Consider the following 24,000-nt stretch of genomic DNA (forward strand, 5'->3'; position numbering starts at 1 on the left):
AAAAGTTCCAGAGATCTCCTAAGTTCATTATGTCAATGGAACAGTATCCACATAATTGGCTACCACAGCACTGGACAAAGGGCCTGGTCAGCGAACATTGTACAATACCATCTTTCTCTTACGATTATTACTTCAACACAGACACACTGGCAATTTTTTTAAATCTATAATGGCCAAGGCGACAGCGATGGCATTTTGTCACCCCCTAGTGGTTATCCAAACGCTGGTGCGTCACTCACACCTAGACGCAAATTTTACTTCCAAGAATCCCCTCCTTGTTTTTCAAGGAAAAGTATGCGTGATTATATTATCAACCGATTCATTAATTCAGAGGTCAGCTGATACAATGATTCAGTGGTCAATAGCCTGCGACTTTTCAGTCAAGGTTTATACCAGCAGTCCCCGTGTGCGAGTTTACAGACGCACACGGACAACTTCACCTGATGCCCCTGAGACCTTCGCTTGGGGAGGCAAACATCACAAGCAAAAAGAAAAGAAAAAAGAAGCAAAGAAAAACGAAAGCTGGAGCAGAAGGGTGATTTTAGGAGGAAGTTAAAAGGGCACTTACAAGAAAAGATCGTTTGGTGATGCCTGACTCAGAAAGCCCGTGAGGACTTGGGTCATCGTTTACCTTCTAAAAATTAGACTACAACAAGCTGCCCTTTATATCTGGTGACATTTAGCCAGCTGTGTGTGAATACTGACAGACTGATAGACGGACTAGCATGTCCCTCTGAGCATAAGGCAACTGTCAACGACCTGACCCCTCATACAGTACATTCACTTATAGAACACTGACAGACCAAGGCCATTCTCTGCTTTAGTTTATTTTTTGCAAGTACATTGTAAACCCTGTAAAAAAAAATCTATGAAAAATGCTATGTAAATAAAGCTTACAACTACTATTATGTAGGACTTGTGCATGTGTGGTGTGGCATTAGTGACTGAACCGATAGGCTTTACATATCATTTCATACATGCCTTTCAGGATTTTAAAACATCAAAACATTAATATGCAAGTTATTATCGGACGCACAGTCAATATTGTGCTAGGCAAAGTAGATCACGTTTAACAACAGGGTGACATACGGCACCCTGCTGCTCTGAATAGGTGAATAGATTACAGTGTTTTTCCACATATAAATGAGTAAAAAATGACAAAGAGCGATGGAAAATGGGAATCGCTGCCTTCATAATTCATCTGGCCCTTTTTGATAGCGTGTTCACGGCAGCTGAATCTCATCTTTCTAATCCAGACACTGGCTGCAATAAGGGACTTGATCCCAGCACAAAGCAGGCAAGGTTCCGGTACATTCTCACTGGAACCATTCAAACTGCTACAGCAGAAAGGGTCCTGTCACATTACAGGCAGAGCTCCTTTCAGGCTTTGAACTACCTTAACAAAACATTTTTGTATGCGCATTTGGTTATGGGCCCACAAGAGCAGGTAGATTTAAACACAGACTCCAGTTACTATAAACAGCAGTTTGCTGGTGATAAAATGTCACTGTTAGTACGCATAATGCAGGAGGCAATGAGTAGGTGGCAGCATTGCAAAACAAGCTTTGTTCATGAAGTAGATGACTGATGTAGATGACTTATTCATTTCATAAAGAAGAAATGACCCATTATATCCACTTTAGCATTTATCAGTTTAGTCTCCATTAGCCTCTACAGACCAAGTTTGAAGGGGCTAATATGAATAACCGCAGGAACACAATACTGATGATACTCACAATACTTTTTTTGTTGAAAAGATGGTGAAAACATCACGCCTCGGTTGTTTCAAAGTGTAGCTGCCAGAGTTCTCACTAGGAGCAAAACAAGGGAACACATCACCCCCATTCTTCAGTCTTACACTGGCTGCCAATACACTACAGAGTTGGCATTAAGGTATTATTACTGGTCTATAAGTCACGTAATAGTGTAGGACCAGTGTATCTATCTGATACACTGCAGTGCTACGAGTCAGACAGAGCTTTCAGATCATTAGGCACTAGTGAGTTAGTCCTGCTAGTTAGTCCTGATGTTAGAAGAGTCCCAACACTATATGGTTTTTAAATCTGAGCATAAAACATCCTTATTTGGCCAGGAATTCAGCTCAGGTTTAAAACAGAACCCTCTGATCATCTACCACTGCACTTTCAATGTTTAATTCTTAAATTATTCTGTTGTTATTTTCATATTTTATCTCAAGATGTTTATGTTCAATTAGATTTTATGCACTATATATCTTTTATTAATCATATTTGGTTTATTTAAACTTATCTAGTTAATTTTTCATTTTATGTTATTTAAAACTTTATTTTAATTAACTGTTTTTGTCATTTTTTTATACCAAGGTGATGGATGTAAGAATATTCTTCTATGTCTATGTTTACATGTGGAATTTCCACGTTTAAACATAATTACAGTAACTCTCTTTAACCAGAACCTGTTTGTTTATGCTCTGCTGACTCTGTTCAAGGAAATGCACCTGCAATGGAAGGCCTTTCTGACCGCCAACGTCACTTAAAACTATCATTATTTTATTTTTTGTTGTCGTTAAAAGAACGTGTTTGATGGAGCCAGTCACCTTGCAGTTCTGTTTGTAACCTCTGATCTCTGCTGAGAGCCCCTACCACTCCTGGCCTTTCCTCAAAAGGTCTGTCAAGTGCCTCACATAAACCCACACAGAGAGTTCTGCTCAGCCGGTCACATAATAACCGCCTTCAAAACCACCAGCCATTATTCAGCTGATGCTAAACAGCCCTAGCCCCATGCTAACTCAGACAGCAGTTCGTTTACAGCCCAGGTGGCGATGCAGGAAGAGAGGGTCCGGGGCCAGCCGACGAGGCCGGGGCACGAGCCGCCTGCCAGTGTTTAGAACGAAGGAGTTCCTGACAATGGCTGACGAGAAATGGAGACGCGATCAGGTTAGTTCTGCGCCTCATGCACAAACTTTTCACTCCACTTCTGTTTTCAGTGTTAATACCCCCCCCCCCCCGCTCTTTCTGACAGGAAAGCGGAGGGACAATGAAAACAAGTCATGCAAGTTTTTTTTATTTTTTTATTTCTCATTATTATTAACCACACTACGCGTCTGGCGTTACTCTTACTCCGATGCAGAAGCAGTGTAGCGTCTGACGTGCTGCGGACCGGCTGGGCGGCATTGCTGTGATTTTTATGCAGCATAGGTGGCGTTTTGTGACTGGCCCTTCGGGAGATGTGGAGGGAGATTAGCAGCACCGGTGGCCGCTTCGGACTGACGTGGGCAACAGGAATGCCCTGCTATCAGAAAAGAACTGCACCTTATCTGCCTAGCAGACCTGACCAATGGATGTCGGAGCAGCAGGCCATGTTGGATGCATGAAGAATGGAGGATAACCTCTGACTCTGTGCTGCACTGTGTTGGGCTGGCGCAGTGGGGGCCTGCATCTCAGCAGTGGTGAGGCTGACATCCAGAGGCAGGGCAACCACGACAACATGTCAACCTTTGCCTAGTTGGCATGAGGGGAGGAAAAAGTGTAATGCTTTGTGGAGTGAGTCAGAGGATAAAGAAAGAACACAGAGCATTTCACATAAACCCTGTGCGTGTGTGTGTGGACTGGGATTAAGTCCCCAACTGTAGAGAGCTGAAGCCAAGCACAGACTCTCTCTCTCTCTCTCTCTCTCTATTGCTCTCTCTCTCTCTTGCTCTCCCTCTCTCTCTCTCTCTCTCTCTCTCTCATATAAAATGTGTTCGAGCAGACGTCCTTCAACAGCTGGTATGCATGTACACACCATCCGCTCATACATACGTAATAAACATGGAACGTGGCCCGAATGTTGAGAGATGGATTCTTTATCAAACGCTATAACTGCTTTAAGATCCCCCAAAGGTCTCCATGGAAGAATGTCTGCACCTTTGACATGGCAAGCCATGGGTCTCTGGAAGGCTGCCTAGTCCCCGGCCCGTTGGGCCGCCTGCAGATGAGGCGCTATCTGGTAAGAAGGATCCAGACTCCACACGCCCTCGCATGTGGCGTCTGAATGTCACGTGCTTCAACACCAGAGAGGTGACGGAACGTCGGTTCATGAGAAGACCGAACGCACGTCTCGCTCTCGTAGAAATAAGCCATTACAGGCAAAAGTGCAGCAAGCCAGTTAACCGGTTCAACAAAAAAGCTGATCGGCCTTCACAGCAAGAGCGTCTAAATCACGGCGCGATGCAGAAGAGACGTACCGAAAGAAGAAATGCGAGAGTGCGAGAGAGGAAGTCTTGCTACACATCCGCTACTGCCACAATTCGATGGGGTCATGCTTCCATAGCAACAGCCGGCCACTGCCATGCTGGGCTTAATGAAATTATGCTAACCAAGAGTGTGTAGCTGAAATAGTCTTAGGACAGGCCTCTTACACTACAGTCAAAAATGAAGCCAGTGCTCCACACTACAGTCCAAAATGAAGCCAGTATACGGTGATTCACCACTCCCACTGGGTCGGACTTAGAGTCAGTGTGGAGTAGCTGCCAGTCAAAGGGGCTTCAGGCACAGACCAAGCTGGGTACCACGACCGAGGACCGGGCTGAGCAGGGCCGACCGGACCGAGCAAGGCTAGCCGCCCCGCGACTCGGAAGCACAGAACTGGCGGCAACCTTGCAGTCATGACCGGAGACCTCAGGATGGCACATGGCTGGAGAGGTGAGGCAAGGCAAATATTGACGGTCACACAGCATGGTCTCCAAAATGGCTGCACAGGTGAGTGGGTGTGGCTTTCAGTGCTCCAGTACTTCAAGCAGCAAGCAGGCTGTTTCTAAACAGACAACAACTACATGTTCACACTAGGAGGCAACCGTACTCAGTTTCGTATGGAAAGGTGTTCATAGGTGTTGTTGAGGTATTAGTGAACCAGCGTGTAATACTATGACAAGTTGGTGCAAATGTCTTCGCTACAGACACCAGGCAGTTCTCACTCTCTCTCTCTCTCTCCCTGCCTCCCACCCGCATTCTTTCTCTGTATTTCTCTCCCCCATCACTCTTCCTCTTTCTCTCTTTCCATCTTTCCCTTCCCCTCTCCTACTTTCTCTTTGTAAACCTTGAATTCAATCTTTCTTCTATGACTTTGCATTTCTGAGGAGAATAAGCCAAATCACTGTCAAAATTGTAGTGAAGAAAATGTAGGGAAGAACTTCAACAAATGTACTGGTTATATTAAATGGTGATATAGATCTGGTGCATTTATACTCATTGCCTGACACACTGAAGAAGAGGAACCAGCGCTGATTACCAGACGTGAGAAATTTCACATTTATTGTCATCTGTGGTTTATGGTCATCCACAAAAAGGAGTTGAACTTGTTAGAAATGATGATACAGTGTTAAGACGGCACGCACACAGACATGTTCATCGGCGCGTGCAACCCATGCGCACCCTGGTGACCTTTCAGCCATCCGACATCTCCCAGCATGAGGGAGGAGAGATGTGTTCAGACGTGTTAAGAAGCATTTTCAAGCTGAGCTTCTTGGAGACTTTGTTTTTCTGCCTGTCTCACCATGATGTGACTGAAATGCGTAGAGGCATAAGATACGTACTGCAGAAACATCTCAGTCTGTCTCTCTGTGCATTTGAATGTGACACAAAAGGCATTTTTGCACTGAAACATGTACAACTTGCACAGAAGATTTCCTGAAGCTGCACAACCCCCCAATCACTGCTCAGCCCTCCGTACACATACGTGCACTGTTGAACTAATCAAATCACAGAAAAATCCTCAACCTTTCCATGAGCATAAGAATTCCTTCTGTAATTGAAGGAGGGTGATAAGTATCAATGAACACACAAACTATGAGCCCACAGTGTGCAAGTTAATAGACACCTAAATGATATTTAGTTCAATAACTAAATGACAAGTGTGAATAATGTTTAAAATTGTACTTGCTGTTTTCCACCCAAGGACCACCTAGTTTGGTGGTGAAGGAAATGTCCCGTGAGCTCACTGAACAGGTTCACCACCGCAACAAAACAGAGGCTACAGAGCAAATATAGATTTTACAAAATCGTCAGCGTAACTGATCATAAACAAATATGCCAGGGTGCTGCTTACTCAACATGTCTATTTGAAGAAAAAGCAAACCCGGTACATGAGAACTGCGTTGGTACAGTCTCACTGCTGTCATGTGTGTCCACAAAACTCATGTACGATCCATATGCTGACTGTGCCAAATATGTCAAGAGTACTTCGCCTGGCCTCCAACGCCAGAACTAAGTCGAGTGTTTTAACAGAGCATGCTTGACAGCGACAAAAATAACTTGCGCTCTGTTACACATTGTGTGTAAATAGAGTCGGTTAGGCCTGGCGGGGGGGTGAGTCCGGCCATTGGTGGGGGTCGGCTGCACAGTCTCTATTAGGCTCCAGTTCTGAGCTTTCCAGCAAAGTTGGCGTTACGTAACGCACATCACAAACGCTAAACTTGGAGACGCGGCTCAAGTGTCGCTAATGAAGGAGCTCAGCGCCACCGATCAAGCGCGCGGGCTTTGCGATTCATTATTGGGCGTAAAATAAAATGAAAATAAAAAAACATTCTGGGGAAATAAAAATATCAGCAAAGCCTAAATCATCATGCGATACACTACATCTGGGATTTAAACATAGTATGTACAACTACCCAGACGTGGAAGTGCCACAGTCTTTTTGAAAGTAATTATTTGTCCATTACTTTTATACTTTCAGTCCGTTTTCGGATTTTTCTCTTCATTTCAAATGAGACCAAATATGCTGTGGCTGATCCAACGACTTTCACAACGACCTAAAGCGATTACCAATAATATATCAACACGTAGAACACTGAACTGCCCGTAAGCCCCTAAACTGAAGCAGGTCAGTAATGCACGTTAACTAAGCTCGGACGTATTTGGACACAGTTCGCCGTAAGAGACTATCACTTACCCGCTGAAGGTCACAAAGTACAAAGTTAGAACCAGGTTTTAGAAGCGCACAGCCCTGTGCCGTTACAGCAGTAACAATACCACACTAGTATCAGTTCCTTGTGGAAGTGAAACTGTGCGAAACAGTCCCTTCTATAAGTTCTCAATAATTTCAAGTCGTCCCACTCCCGGCGGTCCGCTATTTGTTTTCTTTCTGCTCTCCCCCGTGATGTTAACTGTGGCTCGCTGTGCCCGGTCACCTGTACACGCTTGTGACAACTCCAGCCACCAATGACAGGGCTGCGCTGCATTGTGGGAGATGTATTTCGTTATTTCGCTTGTAAGTGTCAAACTATTGCATACTCTTAGCATTACGGTATCGTATGTGTGTGTGTGTGTGTGTGTGTGTGTGTGTGTGTGTGTGTGTGTGTGTGTGTGTGTGTGTGTGTGTGTGTGTATTCACACTTCGGCTTTGCTGTATGTCCTGTCCTTCTCATAGAGCATTCTTCCCTGGACGAAATTACGAACTTTGCTTTTTTAAGAGGAAACAAGTGTGCTTCTAATTTTAATGGACTCCCTTTCAGACAGAAATGATCACCAACCTAGTGAGGTGTATGAAGTGAATCTTGTGTTTTACTCCGTCTTCATTACAGATTGCATGTAATCCCCTCCATTCAGATATAGCACATATGATCTTCATAACCCCCTCCAAATCCTTCCATTCTGCCATTTTATGACTGAAAATTAAAATAAAAATAAATAATCAGTCAAATCTAAATTTCTTGACTGTATATACACATTATAACCATCAACATAGCATTTGAAGAATGTAAACAATTATTATAATTTAGGTAATTATTATTAATATAGGTCAAATACCTGGCTTAAATAAGCAATCAACACATTAGTGACCAATATAAACCTGCTAAATACAGCCAGTCACTTTCCAGATTACAAACAAGGCAAATTAGCCAATGCGTGTGGTGTTTCTTGTTTGCTTCAGGATAAAATCGACTGATCTTTGAGTATTCTGCTGCTAACACTGTAAGATAACAAAGGTCCCTGACACAAATCCAGCAGAAAATCTGTGGCTTTGATAACATGTATTTCCACTCACCATGAAATCTGACTGTGCTTGAATTAGAAGAATAGACAAATCTAGTACCTTCATCAACAAGACTGGTGGCTGAAACTAAAACAAAAGGTGGATTTAGCAAGTCCTTTTCCAACTCTGTGATTCAGCCTGCTAAAGATATAACTGTGCAAAAACATGAGGTCCATAAATACATGGTTTTATGGGTTGGTAGGGAAACAGTCCAGTGGTTTCCATAGCGCCCTGACATCAACACCACTGCACACCTTTGGGATGAATCGGAACATTGGTTGTGAGCCAGGCCTTCAGCACCTGACCTCATGAATAAACGTCCATGTAAGAGATGACATGGGTCTGAATTTAAGAAATGGAACTTATTCACAACTCCACATCACAAAAGTTATCCACAAGCATAATTCAAATTTTCATTTTTCCCTTTGTTTTGATAGTCTCTTTATATTTCCATGCCTTGAGTTTCTCAAAGTACTACAGGATGCTGGGTTTATTAATCGATACTCGATTTCCGCAGCACTGTTTTGGTGCAGGATTAGAAATGATAAGGCTACAGTTGGCACAATTTAGAAGGACCACAGCAGAGTGTGAATGTGAATTATAACCACAGGTTATCCAGTATTATCCAGGTTATCACAGTATCCAGAATTGCTATAAGGCAGTTGTAAGTATATGTGGTACTACACATCTGATCTTGAGTGTCATTCTCCACAACACATATGGTGAAAGGGAATTACATTAAAGTCCACTATAACTTGTTTGTGGAATGCACTGTTACTATTTGGTGCTGCAAAAATCATATTATTGTAACTACAAGCAGCGATCCACAGGGTCCAACCATATTTTAGCTAGTCCGTGCAACTTAGCACTGATAAGATCTATTATACATTATAATTATTATAATATCTGTTATACATTGTTGTTGTTATTATTATAAGATATATTATACATTAAGATCATTATAAGATCTATTAATATACAGTCAATTCATTGCATGATTTAAATGCTATTATATCACCAAAGTAAACCATGTACAAGATATGCCTGTTTCATATTGACCTTAGCAATAGTGCCCCCCAGCGGTGATAGTTTGGCTTGAAGAAAGTACTTCGCTGTTTAGACCATTAGTTTCATGTGGATTGGTCAATATTAAGTCTGTCACATGCCTGAAAGATGATTGGTGAATGGTTGTTATTCATGTCAACGTATAATTTCCCTATGCTTGTCTTTCTAGCATGAGTGTACTTTACAGATATTTCAAATTTATTAATAAATTCACAACATCAAAATTAATCCATATATTAAAAACAAAAGCAAAAACTTATTTTTTCTGATAGAAAACAAACATAACGTTATAAAATCTGATTTACGTGAATAAGAACACAAACACTTCCGGTCCTTCTAGAACAGCACTTGCTACATTGGAGTGATCAGGATCCTGCCCATGAAACACAGTAATAACTGTGAGGCTGGACCAACAGATGTAATTTCTGACATGCGGCTGTGCAGGGTTCCCTGCCCTGTAAGGGAGGCAGGGTTGGCTTTGCGTTGGCCTCTTTGAGTGGGCCTCCCAGTAGCACCTGTTACCTGCTGTGGTGGCATCAGAGTGGCGGTGGATCAGGGAACGGCCTACTCAAAGATGGGCATCAATATGTGGCAGCCGCAGGGTTAAAAACATCAGCATATTTCTTTAGAATCATTTACACAATTTCTGTGTTTATACCTATATTTGATATACCTTTTTATACCTACATTTATACCTACATTTGAAAAGTACATTTGGCCAACCAATGTACCTACTTATGGAACACTGCATCAAAGTCTTGCACTGTCTAAATTTTAACTGCTAATCCACACTTTAAAGGCACTTTTTTGTTTGTTAAAATATTTGTTATACTGACAAGTATTGGTGGAAACGCACTAAAAAATCTAAATATTTGGGACTAGTTTGCAAACACTTTCTTATATTATGCAATTTTCTCAAAATCCAGGATAGTATACAAAAACAAGGTCTCCCTGGGAAGAGGAATTATCATCTCCATCACTTAGTCATTTCAAAGTAAGAGTCATGTGTTGGTTACAGCTATGCTGAACAGCTTCAATTCCTTTTTACAAGAATCACTAGTGTGACTCCCTCATGAGGCCAATCCAATCTAATTTGGAGCAAATCTTCACACTGCGCTGTAAATAGGTGTCTTTCCGTCAGCCGGCCTGCACCATCTCAATCTTATAGCCACTACATGGACATACTGCAGCAATTAGTCAATATTTTTGTTTCAAACTGAAGTATATGTAAATTCATGCAAAATATAAATTATGCAAATTTTCAACTTGTCTGGACCAGCAGCTGCTGAGGGGGGGGCACCTACAGTGAAGACAGCTCTTATTGCCTGAACACCACTGCATCTTTGCTTCTTTAGTGGTCTTGATCCTCTATTTTAACTAAGTGGATACATTGGAATGACGTTAGATTCTAATAGTGATCCTAACACACACGCATGCACACACACACACACACACACACACACACACACACAGTATTTTAACATCTCATTTGTACAGGTTACACCAATTGGTACAGACAGGTGGACACATTGTTTTATTTCAACAATCATGTCAATGCCCAATCACTCAAGTAAAATAATTTACAGGCATTCACTGAGGGTTAAAACAAATACTGAGGAGAAAAAAAAACCAACAAAAAAAGCCGTTCCTAAATATTTGAGTGACACTGCCATAGAAGGTACACTTCCAGAACTGATCAGAGGAGAAAAACCACAACCTCATTTACTTCAAACTACCCTGACCAGTGAACATCTGGTCAGGGAACCACACTTGAAAAGGAAAATCTTTCCAGCCAAGTTCAACCACATGCCATTTAATTAGATAAACATGCATGACTGAAAAGTTCCACTCACGCGGCTCTTCGAAGGTTTCAGTCACGTCTAAAAAACACTGCAACTCCATTGAGCCCAAAGCCCTACAGCTAATATAGCAAAACACCAGCCATGCACTGTACCACTGAACATAACTTGGAACACATGATCTGAGGTTTGGCAGAGGAGGACCTGTCACAACCCACAGATCATTATCAAGTTTGCCTTCTGCAGTTCTAGCCAGATGGTACATATATCTCAGAATCGAACATGCTAATAGATTGGTATATGCCACATTTGAAAATTACACGTCCTTAAAAAAGAAATTCTAATCATGACATGTCATAAACGTGACTGTTCTGCAAAAGAACGTAAGCTTTAAAAGGAAACTATGACACCATATCTTTAAAGTAACTACTTCCCTCATTCGTAACCATGTATTTTTCAACAAAGTCCAACAGGGTGGTCATTTAAACCTTCAAAATCCCAGACAAAATTCCTTCTTAAAAACAAAAAACCCCACACCCTAAACAAGTGCATTTCATGTTTAAGAACATGCCCCGAGTGACTGTACGTTACACTCATGTTCCAACGTACAGCAGGGTCCTCCATACCAATTGTAAACTTCTACAATAACATCTTTTCATGACATGTAAGGATGTGACTATGCAGGCCATTTTTAAAAAGGTAGATGTTTATTGGGGGCTTGTGAAGGCGTAAACGTCACTGCTTCACTGGTCTGTGATAAAGTCTGACAAGAGGCAGCCCAGTTACTGGAGATCCCATTGAAGAACCTGACAAGGTCAGTTAGAAATGACAAGACAATTTCAAAGGAGGTGTGGGCTGAAAAACAAACAAAACAGTGGACATGTCCTTTAACGGTTAGGCAGACTGCATACCATCACTGTCACATAGGCCACTGCACAAACTTGCTCCATGTAACTTTTCATACACATTCTGCCTTTGAAGGATCGTTACAAAGCAACACACTAGAATTTGATGCGTTAGTGATTTTGAAGGATCTTTCGAAAGTGCTGCGGTATTGATCAGTTTAGTGTACAGGGTTACTGTATTTAGCCATTTACAAGAGCATAGTGGAGTCTGTACAAATAAAGTTGAGGCCAAATCCAAAATGCATGCTGGGTGCTGACACGGTGGTCATGGTGGCACACACGTGTCGCAATGCAAAACTGAAGCTGCCTTTTTACATCAATCTGAAATCAGTCTTTCACGTGCGGTTATAGTTAAGAGGAATCACACCCTTACACCAGCACACAACAGCAAAAGTCAACCCGGAACCCCATGAGAGCAAAACCCACGAGGCAGCTTGCTAATTAGACGGCCTAGCGTTGAGTCAGCGCTAATGCGTGAAAGGAACATGCTAAAATGCAAATGAGGACAAAGTGCGATGCGAAGCGGTTCTTGAAGACGCCGCGTCCTTCTCCAGCACCGTCAGCAGGGCTAGTACGAGGACGTGGGAAACTGAGGGTGCCACCAGTCAATGAGGTGCACACTGTGGACGGGGTCCAGCACAACCTGGACGCCATGCTCCCCTCTGGGTTTCCTACCACGGAGCACAGGGGCGTCCTGGAACTCCAGGCGTACCCGGTGGTGCCTCATGTCCGTGCTCACGTTAATAGTGAACTGCAAAGAGACAGGAAAAGGAGTCGGCATGAATTAGACTGACCGAGCAAATTAGACTCGCATCACACTATCTGACCTGAGCAGACAGTGAAGACTTGCTGTTCTGAACAGGGACAGATGAGAACCTAACTAAACCAGTTTGGGTACCTGACAGAGGGGAGAAGTTGTGTGGAAATAGCAATCAGGATGGGTTATTAAAGAATTTCAAGTATGACTACTGGTACTATGGGTATGGTATTAAACCAAAACGCGGTCTTTAGGATCACAGACCAGGGTTAGAGTCAGGCCCATGACGACAGAAGTGAAGATGAAGTTCAACGTGGTGACGCGCAGCAGACAGCAGTCGCAATCGGGATTGGTGTGGACGTCCTTATACTGCCTAGGCAGTGCCAGACCACAGGCACGGCCGTTCTTCATCTTCACGGGCTGGAAAGGAAGGACCACACATCAATCTGACGCCATCTGGTTCGGCGATGTGACACTTCCTACGGTGAGGCCCACACATCTAAAAGTAGCGACCAAACATTACCTGCTTCAAAAACTTGAAGTTGAATTCCCACATGGGCTCTGGTCTCGTTCCCGATACTTTACTGACCCAAAACAGCAAACACTGCGACAGCGGAAGACAAATGATCACGGACTCACTTCACACCATTTACGTGACATTTAATGGAGACCTTTAGTGGAGAGAGGCGGTGCTGGCTGCAAAACCTTGGAATTCAGAAGTGTGGTGGGCGTGGCGTCAGGGACGGCGGGGCTCTTGGACACGCGCAGGTTAAACGGCTCATAGAAATGAAAGAGGGAACGGATCACCCGGGCGCGGAGGCAACGCATGTGTGAAACGGAGTCTGGATGAAGGCGGGAAGGGAGCTCAACTTCAACATTGTAGTGTCTTCAACAGAGAGAACCAGAGAAGATAAAGTTGCACTGATGGATCAATTACAGTACAGGGAAAAGATAACTGAAGAAAGCAGACACAAGCACACATCCACATGCAACTGACTGCAACTATTGATTTTTTACATCATTTATTAAAACTCAACTGAATATTCGACCCATTACAGGCTACGATGTCTTGACCTTGTGCAATAGGTAAAAGGGGTTTTTTCTTTGCTTAATTCAACCTGGCATTTATAAAGACGAGTTAGCCCGATCTGACTACCTCTTATACAGCCGCGTCCAAAACGCCGCGGTGCACGTGACAGTCCAGGCGTTCTTGCAGATCAGTGCAAACGTGCACACATCTTCAGGACGTATGTACGCAGCGAGAACATGCCATATGTCGACGGGATACTCCTGTCCATCGGTGCTCTCACTGTTTTCTACAAACACAAATAGTGCCATTGCAGAATGTGTTATTTCTATTCATACACCAAAGTTCCCAGCTACAAGAATGCATCATTAAATTAACCACGGCAATCAAGTCAATTGCAAAAATTTACTTCCTACTTTATTCACATCCTTGACAGTCGCTGACATACCTAAAGTGGCAATTATACCAATTTGACAGAACAGTATCACGATAGATTTTGTTGATAATAAGCTTTTGTATTTTTACTTGATAAAGATAGATGCAGTGTATTACACAGCAGAAATAAACATCCATTCACTTTGTTTTTGCTTGCACATAAAACAAGCCTGTTTGCTGCCTGAGAGCATTTTTGAGCTACCACCACTGAATAAAGCTCTTAAAACTAGAAAAAAAAGTGAGGCCAGTGAAACTGAAGTCACAATATCCTCCAATGATGAAACCGTCAACAAAAAAGCAAACCAAGATGGTAAACACAACATCCACCCATGATTAACAGACTTGGTGGGGCACCAAAACAGCAGTAAACTGCGTGGCCTTTTACGGCCATTACCCAGTATGAGTGAATTAAACATGAACAAGGACACAAGCATAATTACATTGTCTGCGCACGTGCAGGTGAAGCATAATGACTGGTTTGCAGTATTTACATTTTGCACTTTTTACACTGATTTAGATTTTCGACATTTCAAGATGGAAAAGCAGTACATAATATGACTTTCTGTTACAGTAAAGTATGACAGGCAATACATATATAACTGTAACTATACAACTTTGTATAACTTGTATACTGTAAATATTTTCTCTGTTTAAATATAACGCTGTCATAATCATATTTGTGCCATGTGGCCCATGCGGTACCTTTGCGCCTCTTGTTTTTCTTCTTGCGCGAGCCCCTCTCGCCGTCTCCCTCCTCCGAGTCCCGCCCCTCGCTGCCGTCACGCGCGTCCTCGCTCACGCCCACCGCTGACGTCAGCACTTCCTGCACGGGCCCCTGGGAGGCCTCGAGCCCGCGCAGCAGTTTCACTGACCGTGACAACACCACCCACGATATTATATTTAGCGCTAAAAACACGACATTGTGATATGTTTTTCTTTTTAATGTCGGCTACCTACGCTAGTCTGCTAGAAAGAAAATAAATGAGTTGGCACCATCGTCGCAGTCATGAACTTAGTGCGCGCGCTTACCTTCTTTTTCAATGGCATTGGCAACAGCCTTCTTCACTCTCCCCGACTTCACAATCGCAGGGTCCGCGTTGGCATAATCAGACACTGTTACTGCATCAGAATATCCACTTTAGCAGGTTTGCAACCACTACATACACAAGTGATATTCACTTAGCTAGCCTGACATCAACTAATCGGGTTATTTAGCCAGCTAGTTAGTTCAGCCGGATACACCCAGGTCCAATCGCACTACCTAGCCAGCAGATTATGACAAAATCCTTAATGCACAGTGCACTGCATTTCTGAAAAGATAACGTTTTAGCGTGTTAGATAATCTAATAAGATAGCTAGCGAGTTGTCCTTTATTGGTGGTAATAAGGTTGGGGCTGCGCCCTGCACATAGCGTGCCGGCTACTAGCTGGCGTTAAAATACCTGATTCCGAGCAAACATCATCGGCTCGAAATTTCAGCCGTTTTCTGTTCCCTTTCTTGGGCATGACGACGCGAGTTTCTGGTCGTTTAGCGAGGCCGTGTGCCCTGCCATGTCTCCAGCAGAGGTAAGGGAAAACTAAGAAAAATGAAAGAGAATTTGGAATAAGCTCCTCCAGGATCTTCGGCCATCATGGAACTGACCCCGCCGCCCGCGTTCTTTCACGCGAGACTTCTGACAGGCACGCGCTTCTCGCACGCGCCGGGGATTGGCTGCAGCTCCCCACTGCAAGCTTAGTCCACCAATCGGATATCTTTCAGTTATTCATAACCAATGACTTAGTAAAACAGATATATGATGGCCATAAAACTGAAAAACATTACGTCATCTGGGTATTTTTAAAGTGGTGGTGGCGTGAAGGAGTGGCCGACTAATTTTTCTAAAGAAAATGCTTAAAAACAAGAAGCATAAGTGATGGTGGAATAGATTTTACACGTGCCCTATGTTCGAATGCATTTCGTATATCAATTAGCGGCGAAAGGTGACGATACAACTGTAATTTTTTGCGCATGGGGTTTTCAACCCATTTTCTGGTAAAGTGTTTATTTTCAACAACATCTATACAATATCAGTACTACATTCTGGAGAATTGATGCATCGGTACTTCTTCTGTTTGGTCATTTATAGAGGGCGCCCAGCAGGGGGCGCTGCGCATGGCTCTATTTCAGACTCCTCACTGGCATTGCTGTGCATGACATTCACGTAGACCAGTCGCGTGGTGCTGATGTGAGGAACTCCGGCGTTTTTTGGAGCGTTCGCGATACACGCCGGTCGGATATGTCATTTTCTACGCACGCAAGGGCTGTTAACTATCAGGCCTGCAATATTCGACACTGTACGCGTTACTGTCGATAAAATATGCGTGTATTATTGTGGAGATAGCAGAGTCGCTCTGTTCCTTCGAAGCGGCGGTAGTGGCGGCAGCAGGAATGAGCTCGTAGAGGGAGGAGTAGTCGGCTCGTGGATGGGGATGGCAGGCGGATATGGAGGATGCGGCAGACATACGTTACACTGTTAAGTGAAATGTTAATGGCAACTGGTGGGTGTTAAACCGAAGGAACGGCGAAGGTTTTGTAACGCTATTGCGATCGGAACATAAGCGAGACGTCTGCAGATGTTAACAGTCCCAGTGTGAAAGACCAGTCCGCCCGGATGCATTAGAATTTCAAGTGAACAGCTCGAGGATGGAGAGTGTCAGTGGAAAAGCCCACAGTCATGAAATAAGTAAAGGTCAAGGATTTTACAACGAACGATAGACTATGCACGTTCAAATCTCGTGGGTTTAATGACACGGTCTTGCTGATGTCTAGGGGCGATTTGAGTGATATGAAGAATTAATTGTCTTAACAAAGCATCTGTTTTGACCGGAATTCAGCAGAATAACACTTTTAAATAGGCGATCCAAACGATAAGCAATATGATGTGCGAAGTGATGCCAACTATTAATGAAGGGGACTCGGTGAGTTCCCAAAGAGGTTCCCAGAACGGCTCGGATCAAGAATCCAATTTCGAACAGCTGATGGTGAATATGTTGGACGAGAGAGACAAGCTTCTGGAATCTTTACGCGAGACACAAGAAGCTCTGATCCAATCACAGACCAAGCTTCAGGACGCGCTCCACGAGCGAGATGTTCTTCAGCGCCAGATCACCTCAGCTCTGCCGCAGGTATGTCAGACACCGGCGCGAGAACACATGAAAGTTTGAAGTGTTTTTGTTGCTGATGGTTCAGTAATGTATGTAAACCCAAGTTCGCTATTAGACGGCAGCCTGTCTTCAGAATGTCAGTGTTGTGTAGTTTTGTTTCTGTCTGTTCCTGATAAATCACAGTGTGAGTTAGGACGCAGAAAGGCATTCTGAGCTCACCAGAGGGAGGATAACCACTGAGTGCGCTGTCTACAGTCACGCCTGGATTGGTGTCTGTGGGTGGTTTAAGCCTCCATTTATTCAAAGGATTCAAGGAGACAGTTTATCAAGGGACCCTGAATTCATATGACTAAATTATCACATCAGCACTTCTCCCTTTATTGCAAAGAAAAAAATTATACATTTTCTCTCCTAAATCCTAAAGACTGGGTAATATATGTTAACACATTTTATTAGGTTCACCAAGATTCACTATTTTATATGTAATATATTTTGTATTGGGTAAACGTTTATATTCACAAAGGTGAGGCGAGCATAATTTAGCCACATTGCTTTGAGTGTGACCCAGAAATGTCAGCTACAATGACTGTGATTGTCTCCCAAGTAGAAGACGCCAAACTCCCCAACAAGATTAAAACACTAAGTGCATTTTGAGCACCAGCAGTGAAAAGCACAGAACGAATGAAATAATTGCATTTAGTCTTATTTGATGTTTCCCATGCTTTAATATATTTACTCTTATATAGTTTATTGTTGATTCTTTATTGATTCTATAAAAGCCTATCTTTCATTTGGTTAGTTCTATGTAGTTGTGGTACAGGGGGTACAGGACAGGGCAGGGGGGTGGTGGAGGCGTCTACGTACCTGCCTGGTGGTCCTGCCACTGCTCAGAGGGGTGGGGCTGACACAGACCCCATGCTTCCACAGAGGACGTGTGTGAGTTGTTGGCCCTGCAGAGGCTGCTGGGAGGTTATTCAGAGGTATAACTCAAGGAGAGTCTGCAAATGCAGAAATAGTCTATGTACAAGAACATTCTAGTATAGTTTGACCTTACTGCAAAAAACATGACAGAGGTGTGTTTGACCTTACTGCAAAATATACTGAAGTTAGGATTGAAATGATGGAGAACATATATTAAAATCCTGAAAGCTGAATTCATGGGCTGATTTACAGCTGATTTACAGGTATGTGGGAGAAATTGAACTCTTGTGCTTTGGCAGCATGGCATCTTAAAGGCCTTTACATACACTAACAATCTACTTAACCTTGATAGCAAGTCACCATGCAGATGTTTTGCAACATCAAGATCTTGATCTTCTGCCATTAAATGTTCTTTCCCAGAGTGACTTCTAGGGCAAAGAACCATAATACCATGACACTTTTCTAGGACAGAGACTACTGCTAAATGTATATGTTAGCTTCCTAACTTGTACCTATTTTTCTTTATTATATGCAGAAATCTTGGAGGGAGTGTATATTTGTTTACTGTTTGTACTCTGGAGATCACATACCGACACTGGCTTAGCGATGAGCATAGGTCACCTATGTGGCCTTTTATTGGGTAATCTGAGTCTTCAGGAAGTGGCTGTGAGGTTCTTTTTGATTCACATTGCTGTGAGTTAGTCACTTACTGGTGATAGAAGACGAAAGGGATACTAATTTTGATATGAACCTCCCTTCTATTTCTCTCTCTCTCTGTCCCCCTGTCTGGTCTGTTTCTCTTTCTGTCTCTCTCTGTCATTGCTCTCGAGCGGTGCAAAAGCAGCTTATTGTATCCCTGAATTAAGTCTCCCAGCCCATCCAGTTGGGCAAAAGCCTAAATAAGATGAATCTCAAAAGCACAGGCTCTGCTTAAGATATACCATACAGTACTGTGTTCAAGGGGAAATCAGAAAATTGCTTTTTGTAGTAAGATTTAGGATGGATTAAAGTGAAATGTTACTACTGTGCTGATGTTCTGGTCTATATGATTGTGCTGAATTGAAACCAGTCATTCCTGAAGACTTCTTATGTACAGTTCTGAAGCACATCAGTATACTGTCCAATCAATAGAATGTATTTATAAAGCAGGTTCATAAATTGGATGTGGCATAAGACATTTATTAATTGACCATTATGCACTGTTGCCTTTCCATACAACAATGGTAATCTGAAATTACAGCAATCTTCATTACTTCTTTCATTTAGTTTAGCATCAGATCAATTACACTGTAACTAATGGTCGTTAATGGATTATTAAACTTAAATTAGCTCTGATACACACCTTGTCCTTATATAGGACAAAGTATCATGGGTTTCACTAACTGTAAGAGGTCACTTGGAGTCAGTGATGATGATGAAGAAGAAGATGATGATGATGATGCAGAAGTATAACAAATCCCCAGAGTCTTTCCTATTCTCTTGAATTATGCCAAAGGCATCGGCAGCTGACGGATGATGGACACACGTGCTGAGCTCCTCTGGGCCAGAACAGCATTAGCATCCTGTTCCCAGGTGGTCCACCAGGGGAAGCTGGAGACTCAGCAGTGCTGTCAGTCAAAACCGTTGGACCACTGAAGAGGAAGGAGAGGCGGGGTTTGGATCCTCATTGCAGGGATGGGGGAGGGGTGTGTCTGGACATTGCTGAGAGGGTCAAAAGTGCTGGTATGTTGAGGTGAAGAAAAGTGGTGATTAATTGTCTGCTTTATGACCTTTGTTACTGCTTTATCAATATCAAAACTATGTGCATCTAAAATTTTATAGGGTCATGGTGGCTTGAGCCACTTTTGTACACTAGATTCACATATAACATCCATCTATGTGCTTAAATTGGGCATGACGTGATGTGCAACCCTGTGATTTGCGATTTATACGAATGATGTATATAGATGCTTGCAGCAGGAATGTCAGAGACTGGTTAATGACCACGTTGTACTCATAACTCCATGACTGAGCCGTGATGTTTATAACCAGAAAAGCTTTATTATGATGCATTAAACATCCAATCAAATTCTGATGTTAATGGAATGCATTAATTACAGTGTTTTTGTTATTACATAGCTGTAGAGGACAAAATTGCAATTAGGATTAAAATCTAATTATTTCTGCAGCCCTACTCTTGCTGTGCACCCCATTTTTCTTTCTCTTTGGGCTGCGTTTACTGTGCAGCTGTGTGTGTGTGTGTGTGTGTGGGGGGGTGAAACATGAGAGCACTCTTCCGCCTGATCATACCCTGAGAACGTTGTGCACTGGTATTTATGGAGAGAAAGAATGTGTGCGTGTGTGTGTGCCTATGTACAAATACATGCATAATTCCGCTCTGCTGAGTTTGAAGCATTGTATTTTGAAGCATTAAACCTCTTCAACTTATTATTTTAATTTAATGTATATGGTCTTGTCTTGCTCTTTTTTGCATCTGATCACAATGTCCTATTGTGCTTCAGTTTTCAGTGCATCGTTTGTCAAATCCTGGCGGTTGACTGATAACGATTTACAATTCACTTTCACAGCAAGACTAAGATGCTGTTGTGATGCCCTGTGACATTTTCAACAGGGTCACGTTGTGTTAAACCACATATCCTCTGAACTGCTCGTTCCAGCCAGCTTCCTCATAGCTGAATGAACGCTGAAGTGTCTGTGGACCACCCACCCCCACATCCCCTTCCTCCACCAGCCACTCAGCAGGAGAGTCTAGGGAGCTCCCGCAGTAATAGATGAGCCTGATCAATACCTGCTGGTTCCTTCCTACCCATCACTCCACCCACTTCGTTTCTGCAGAGTCTCCGAAAACTTACCCCTGTATCCAAAGAGCACTGCTTGGACTAGCTGACGGGTTAGAGTCGTGGTTTGAGACGTGGATTATGTTTTGAGCTGTTTCCGTGTGCCTCTTGTAATGTATCTAACGAAAATGCCGAAAATGTACTGATGCCCTGGAAATTCAGTTTGACTGATTAAAGACCACCCACTACTCTGATCGTATGTCCTGCATGTTGAGATCCACACGCTTAATGAGTGCTTAAATGAATCTATACTTAGATCAAATAGCAAAACAGAGCCGTTCAATTAGCCTTAATCACTCCCATTAGCGAAGTCTAAAATGGCAGCTGTCTTTGTTGTATTTGGGGGCGATGAAAACACCCATTGTTGAGTAAGAGAATAAGTTAGATTTTTTAAATTTGCATGTAAACTAAACCCAGCTTTCTATGAGTAATTGTTAAAAAGCAATTATAACAGACATAAAGAATTAAACAGGTTTAGGTTGATGCCTAAATTCACCTAAAATATAGCAAGGTTTGGTTTTCTACTAAATGTAATACAGAAGTGGAAATAAGCTGGTAGATGCTCTTGCTCCTGACAGAACAGGTGTAAAAACTCACACCCTTAGTTTGGCTGGGTGTCCCTGTACCTGTCTCACCATCACCACGGCTCCAGGAAGCTTTTGGGGCGCCTCAGATGACTCGTCTGACATGCGTACACCTATATACTGGTTCTTGAGAACCAACATGGGCTTTGTTCTCCAAGCACAGCTGCATTTTGCATAATGCCTCCTTTTTTCACTGGCTCTATCAACAAAGATGGTGTTTTTTTGATTTATAGTGTGTGAACCCTTGTTTTCTATCGCACCAGGCAGCTAGAACGTAACCCGTGGCAGGTGCGAGGAAGCGTTAGGTTGACGCAAGCGGGCGGTTTTAAAGGTAAAGACGGAGGGCTGCCGCGATCTGCTTCTCTTCGCTGTTGCTCCACAGGTCGGTTGTCCACATTTTTGCGGGCAGTTATATAAAGCCACAGAGCCCCGGAGCCCTGGAGCCTTGGAGCCCATGACCGGCTGTTGTCTGAAGTCATTTGTGCACTCGGACTCATTGCACAGAATCAGCCTCTTGCAGGGAGGGAGAGACCCCCCCCCAGCCTTCTCATCTTCTGCTCAGACGTCTACGAGCCGTGGGATGCCGTCCTCCGGCTGGGCTGGCACGACCTGCTCGCTGTTGCTTAAGGCCTTTTCCTCTTGTTTCTACCGGAGTTCATCCTTCCCGGACGGTTTTAATCCAGCCCCGGAATCTCATCAATAAATAAAAACATCCATTAGGAAGCCCATCACAGAAGACCCTCAGGGTTGCTTTTCTCTCAGACCGCCTCCGTGGTCACGTTACGCGCTGGGCAGAAGATCCTCGCAGTACAAGGTGCCACCTGTAGGGGTAGCTGTTTGGACTCTGCAAGGTCATCTCTTCTGGGGTTAATTAAAGAGAGACGATGGGTTTCAGGGGGTTGTGGGCGGATTGGAAGCCTCAGGCTGGGTGGTGAAGAGTAGTCAGTGACTGAGCGGGTTTATACTCATCACACTCATGTTTGTCATCCGCGTGAGGGGAAAGGCGCCTCAGAAGATTATGTCCTGAAATTGGTTTCACGTTCCCTCTGTGGCTGCAGCGCAGTGGCGGTAGCAGTGTGGCTGGGACGGTGGGGGATTAGGAGCGCTGCTCGGCTGGATGTGACAGACAGCGGTGTTCCGCCGAGCAAGAGAGTGAGGGAAAGCAGGAGGGAGAGAGACGATAAAGGGGAGACGAAGTGAGTGGAGGTGTCTTGAGGATCTTTGAGGTTTAGAAGCACATCCCCTTCAGAGTCTCGGTACTCCATGGTTGAAACTGTCCAAGAGATATGAGTATATGTAGTCAGGTATGAGAATCTGCAGTCAGATATGAGCATGTGCAGTCACATATGAGTATGTGTAGTCAAATATGAGTATGTGTAGTCAGATATGAGTATGTGCAGTCATATATGAGTATGTGCAGTCATATATGAGTATGTGTAGTCAGATATGAGCATGTGCAGTCAGATATGAGTATGTGTAGTCAAATATGAGCATGTGTAGTCAGATATGAGAATGTGTAGTCATATATGAGTATGTGCAGTCATATATGAGTATGTGTAGTCAGATATGAGTATGTGTAGTCAGATATGAGTATGTCTAGTCAGATATGAGCATGTGTAGTCAGATATGAGCATGTGCAGTCAGATATGAGTATGTGTAGTCAGATATGAGTATGTGTAGTCAAATATGAGTATGTGTAGTCAGGTATGAGAATCTGCAGTCAGATATGAGTATGTGCAGTCACATATGAGCATGTGTAGTCAAATATGAGTATGTGTACTTTGATATGAGCATGTGTAGTCAGATATGAGCATGTGCAGTCAGATATGTGCATGTGTAGTCAGATATGAGTATGTGTAGTCAGATATGAGTATGTGTAGTCAGATATGAGCATGTGTAGTCAGATATGAGCATGTGGAGTCAGATATGAGTATGTGCAGTCAGATATGAGTATGTGCAGTCACATGTGAGCATGTGTAGTCAAATATGTGTATGTGTAGTCAGATCTGAGCATGTGTAGTCAGATATGAGTATGTGCAGTCACATATGAGTATGTGCAGTCACATATGAGCATGTCTAGTCAAATATGTGTATGTGTAGTCAGATATGAGCATGTGTAGTCAGATATGTGTATGTGTAGTCAGATATGAGTATGTGCAGTCACATATGAGCATGTCTAGTCAAATATGTGTATGTGTAGTCAGATATGAGTATGTGCAGTCACATATGAGCATGTCTAGTCAAATATGTGTATGTGTAGTCAGATATGAGCATGTGTAGTCAGATATGAGCATGTGCAGTCAGATATGAGTATGTGTAGTCAGATATGAGTATGTGTAGTCAAATATGTGTATGTGTAGTCAGATATGAGCATGTGTAGTCAGATATGAGCATGTGCAGTCAGATATGAGTATGTGCAGTCAAATATGAGTACGTGCAGTGAAATATGAGCATGTGCAGTCAGATATGAGCATGTGCAGTCAGATATGAGTATATGCAGTCAGATATGAGAATGTGCAGTCAAATATGAGTATGTGC

The 24,000-nt window shown here is 43.1% G+C and overlaps 3 protein-coding genes across 16 annotated transcripts in view; 1 reads left to right on the forward strand and 2 right to left on the reverse strand.

The window, feature by feature from the left end:
* Positions 1–7,127, reverse strand: part of tfeb (transcription factor EB) — a 25,968-nt gene extending 18,841 nt beyond the window's left edge. The window contains exons 1-2 of one of the 2 annotated variants that reach the window (XM_077003586.1): positions 6,907–7,127; positions 1,737–1,811 (exon numbers count right to left, since the gene is read on the reverse strand). In XM_077003586.1, coding sequence (XP_076859701.1) covers positions 1,737–1,770 — 34 coding nt within the window. In that variant the 5' untranslated portion in view covers positions 1,771–1,811; positions 6,907–7,127. The remainder of the gene's footprint in view (positions 1–1,736; positions 1,812–6,906) is intronic. The other variant, XM_077003594.1, reaches the window with a different exon arrangement.
* Positions 7,128–10,561: 3,434 nt separating this feature from the next.
* Positions 10,562–15,627, reverse strand: tmem183a (transmembrane protein 183A). Of its 2 annotated transcripts, none has more exons than XM_077003623.1 (8): positions 15,419–15,627; positions 15,007–15,096; positions 14,680–14,844; positions 13,672–13,831; positions 13,221–13,401; positions 13,039–13,119; positions 12,780–12,935; positions 10,562–12,509 (listed from the first exon to the last, which is right to left on the reverse strand). In XM_077003623.1, exons 1-8 carry the CDS (start codon positions 15,480–15,482, stop codon positions 12,327–12,329), a joined length of 1,080 nt encoding a protein of 359 aa, XP_076859738.1. In that variant the 5' UTR covers positions 15,483–15,627; the 3' UTR covers positions 10,562–12,326. The 2 variants fall into 2 exon arrangements, with proteins under 2 accessions (XP_076859738.1, XP_076859729.1); XM_077003614.1 differs by having other exon boundaries at positions 14,680–14,883.
* Positions 15,628–15,846: 219 nt separating this feature from the next.
* ppfia4 (PTPRF interacting protein alpha 4) overlaps positions 15,847–24,000 on the forward strand; it is an 80,317-nt gene continuing 72,163 nt past the window's right edge. For all 12 annotated transcript variants that reach the window (XM_077003647.1, XM_077003637.1, XM_077003680.1 and 9 more), the window contains exon 1: positions 15,847–17,141. In XM_077003647.1, the coding sequence (XP_076859762.1) occupies positions 16,893–17,141 (249 nt within the window). In that variant the 5' untranslated portion in view covers positions 15,847–16,892. The remainder of the gene's footprint in view (positions 17,142–24,000) is intronic.

Source organism: Brachyhypopomus gauderio, chromosome 1, assembly GCF_052324685.1.
Source record: "Brachyhypopomus gauderio isolate BG-103 chromosome 1, BGAUD_0.2, whole genome shotgun sequence".
Lineage (NCBI taxonomy): Eukaryota > Metazoa > Chordata > Actinopteri > Gymnotiformes > Hypopomidae > Brachyhypopomus > Brachyhypopomus gauderio.

Coding starts and splice junctions, on each gene's coding strand:
- tmem183a (XM_077003614.1), bottom strand. CDS start 15,482: ATGCCCAAGAAAGGGAACAGAAAACGGCTGAAATTTCGAGCCGATGAT. Junction 13,832..14,679: donor GAAAAACAAGAGGCGCAAAG/GTACCGCATGGG, acceptor TTGTGTTTGTAG/AAAACAGTGAGAGCACCGAT. Junction 13,402..13,671: donor TGGACGCGGCTGTATAAGAG/GTAGTCAGATCG, acceptor TCTCTGTTGAAG/ACACTACAATGTTGAAGTTG.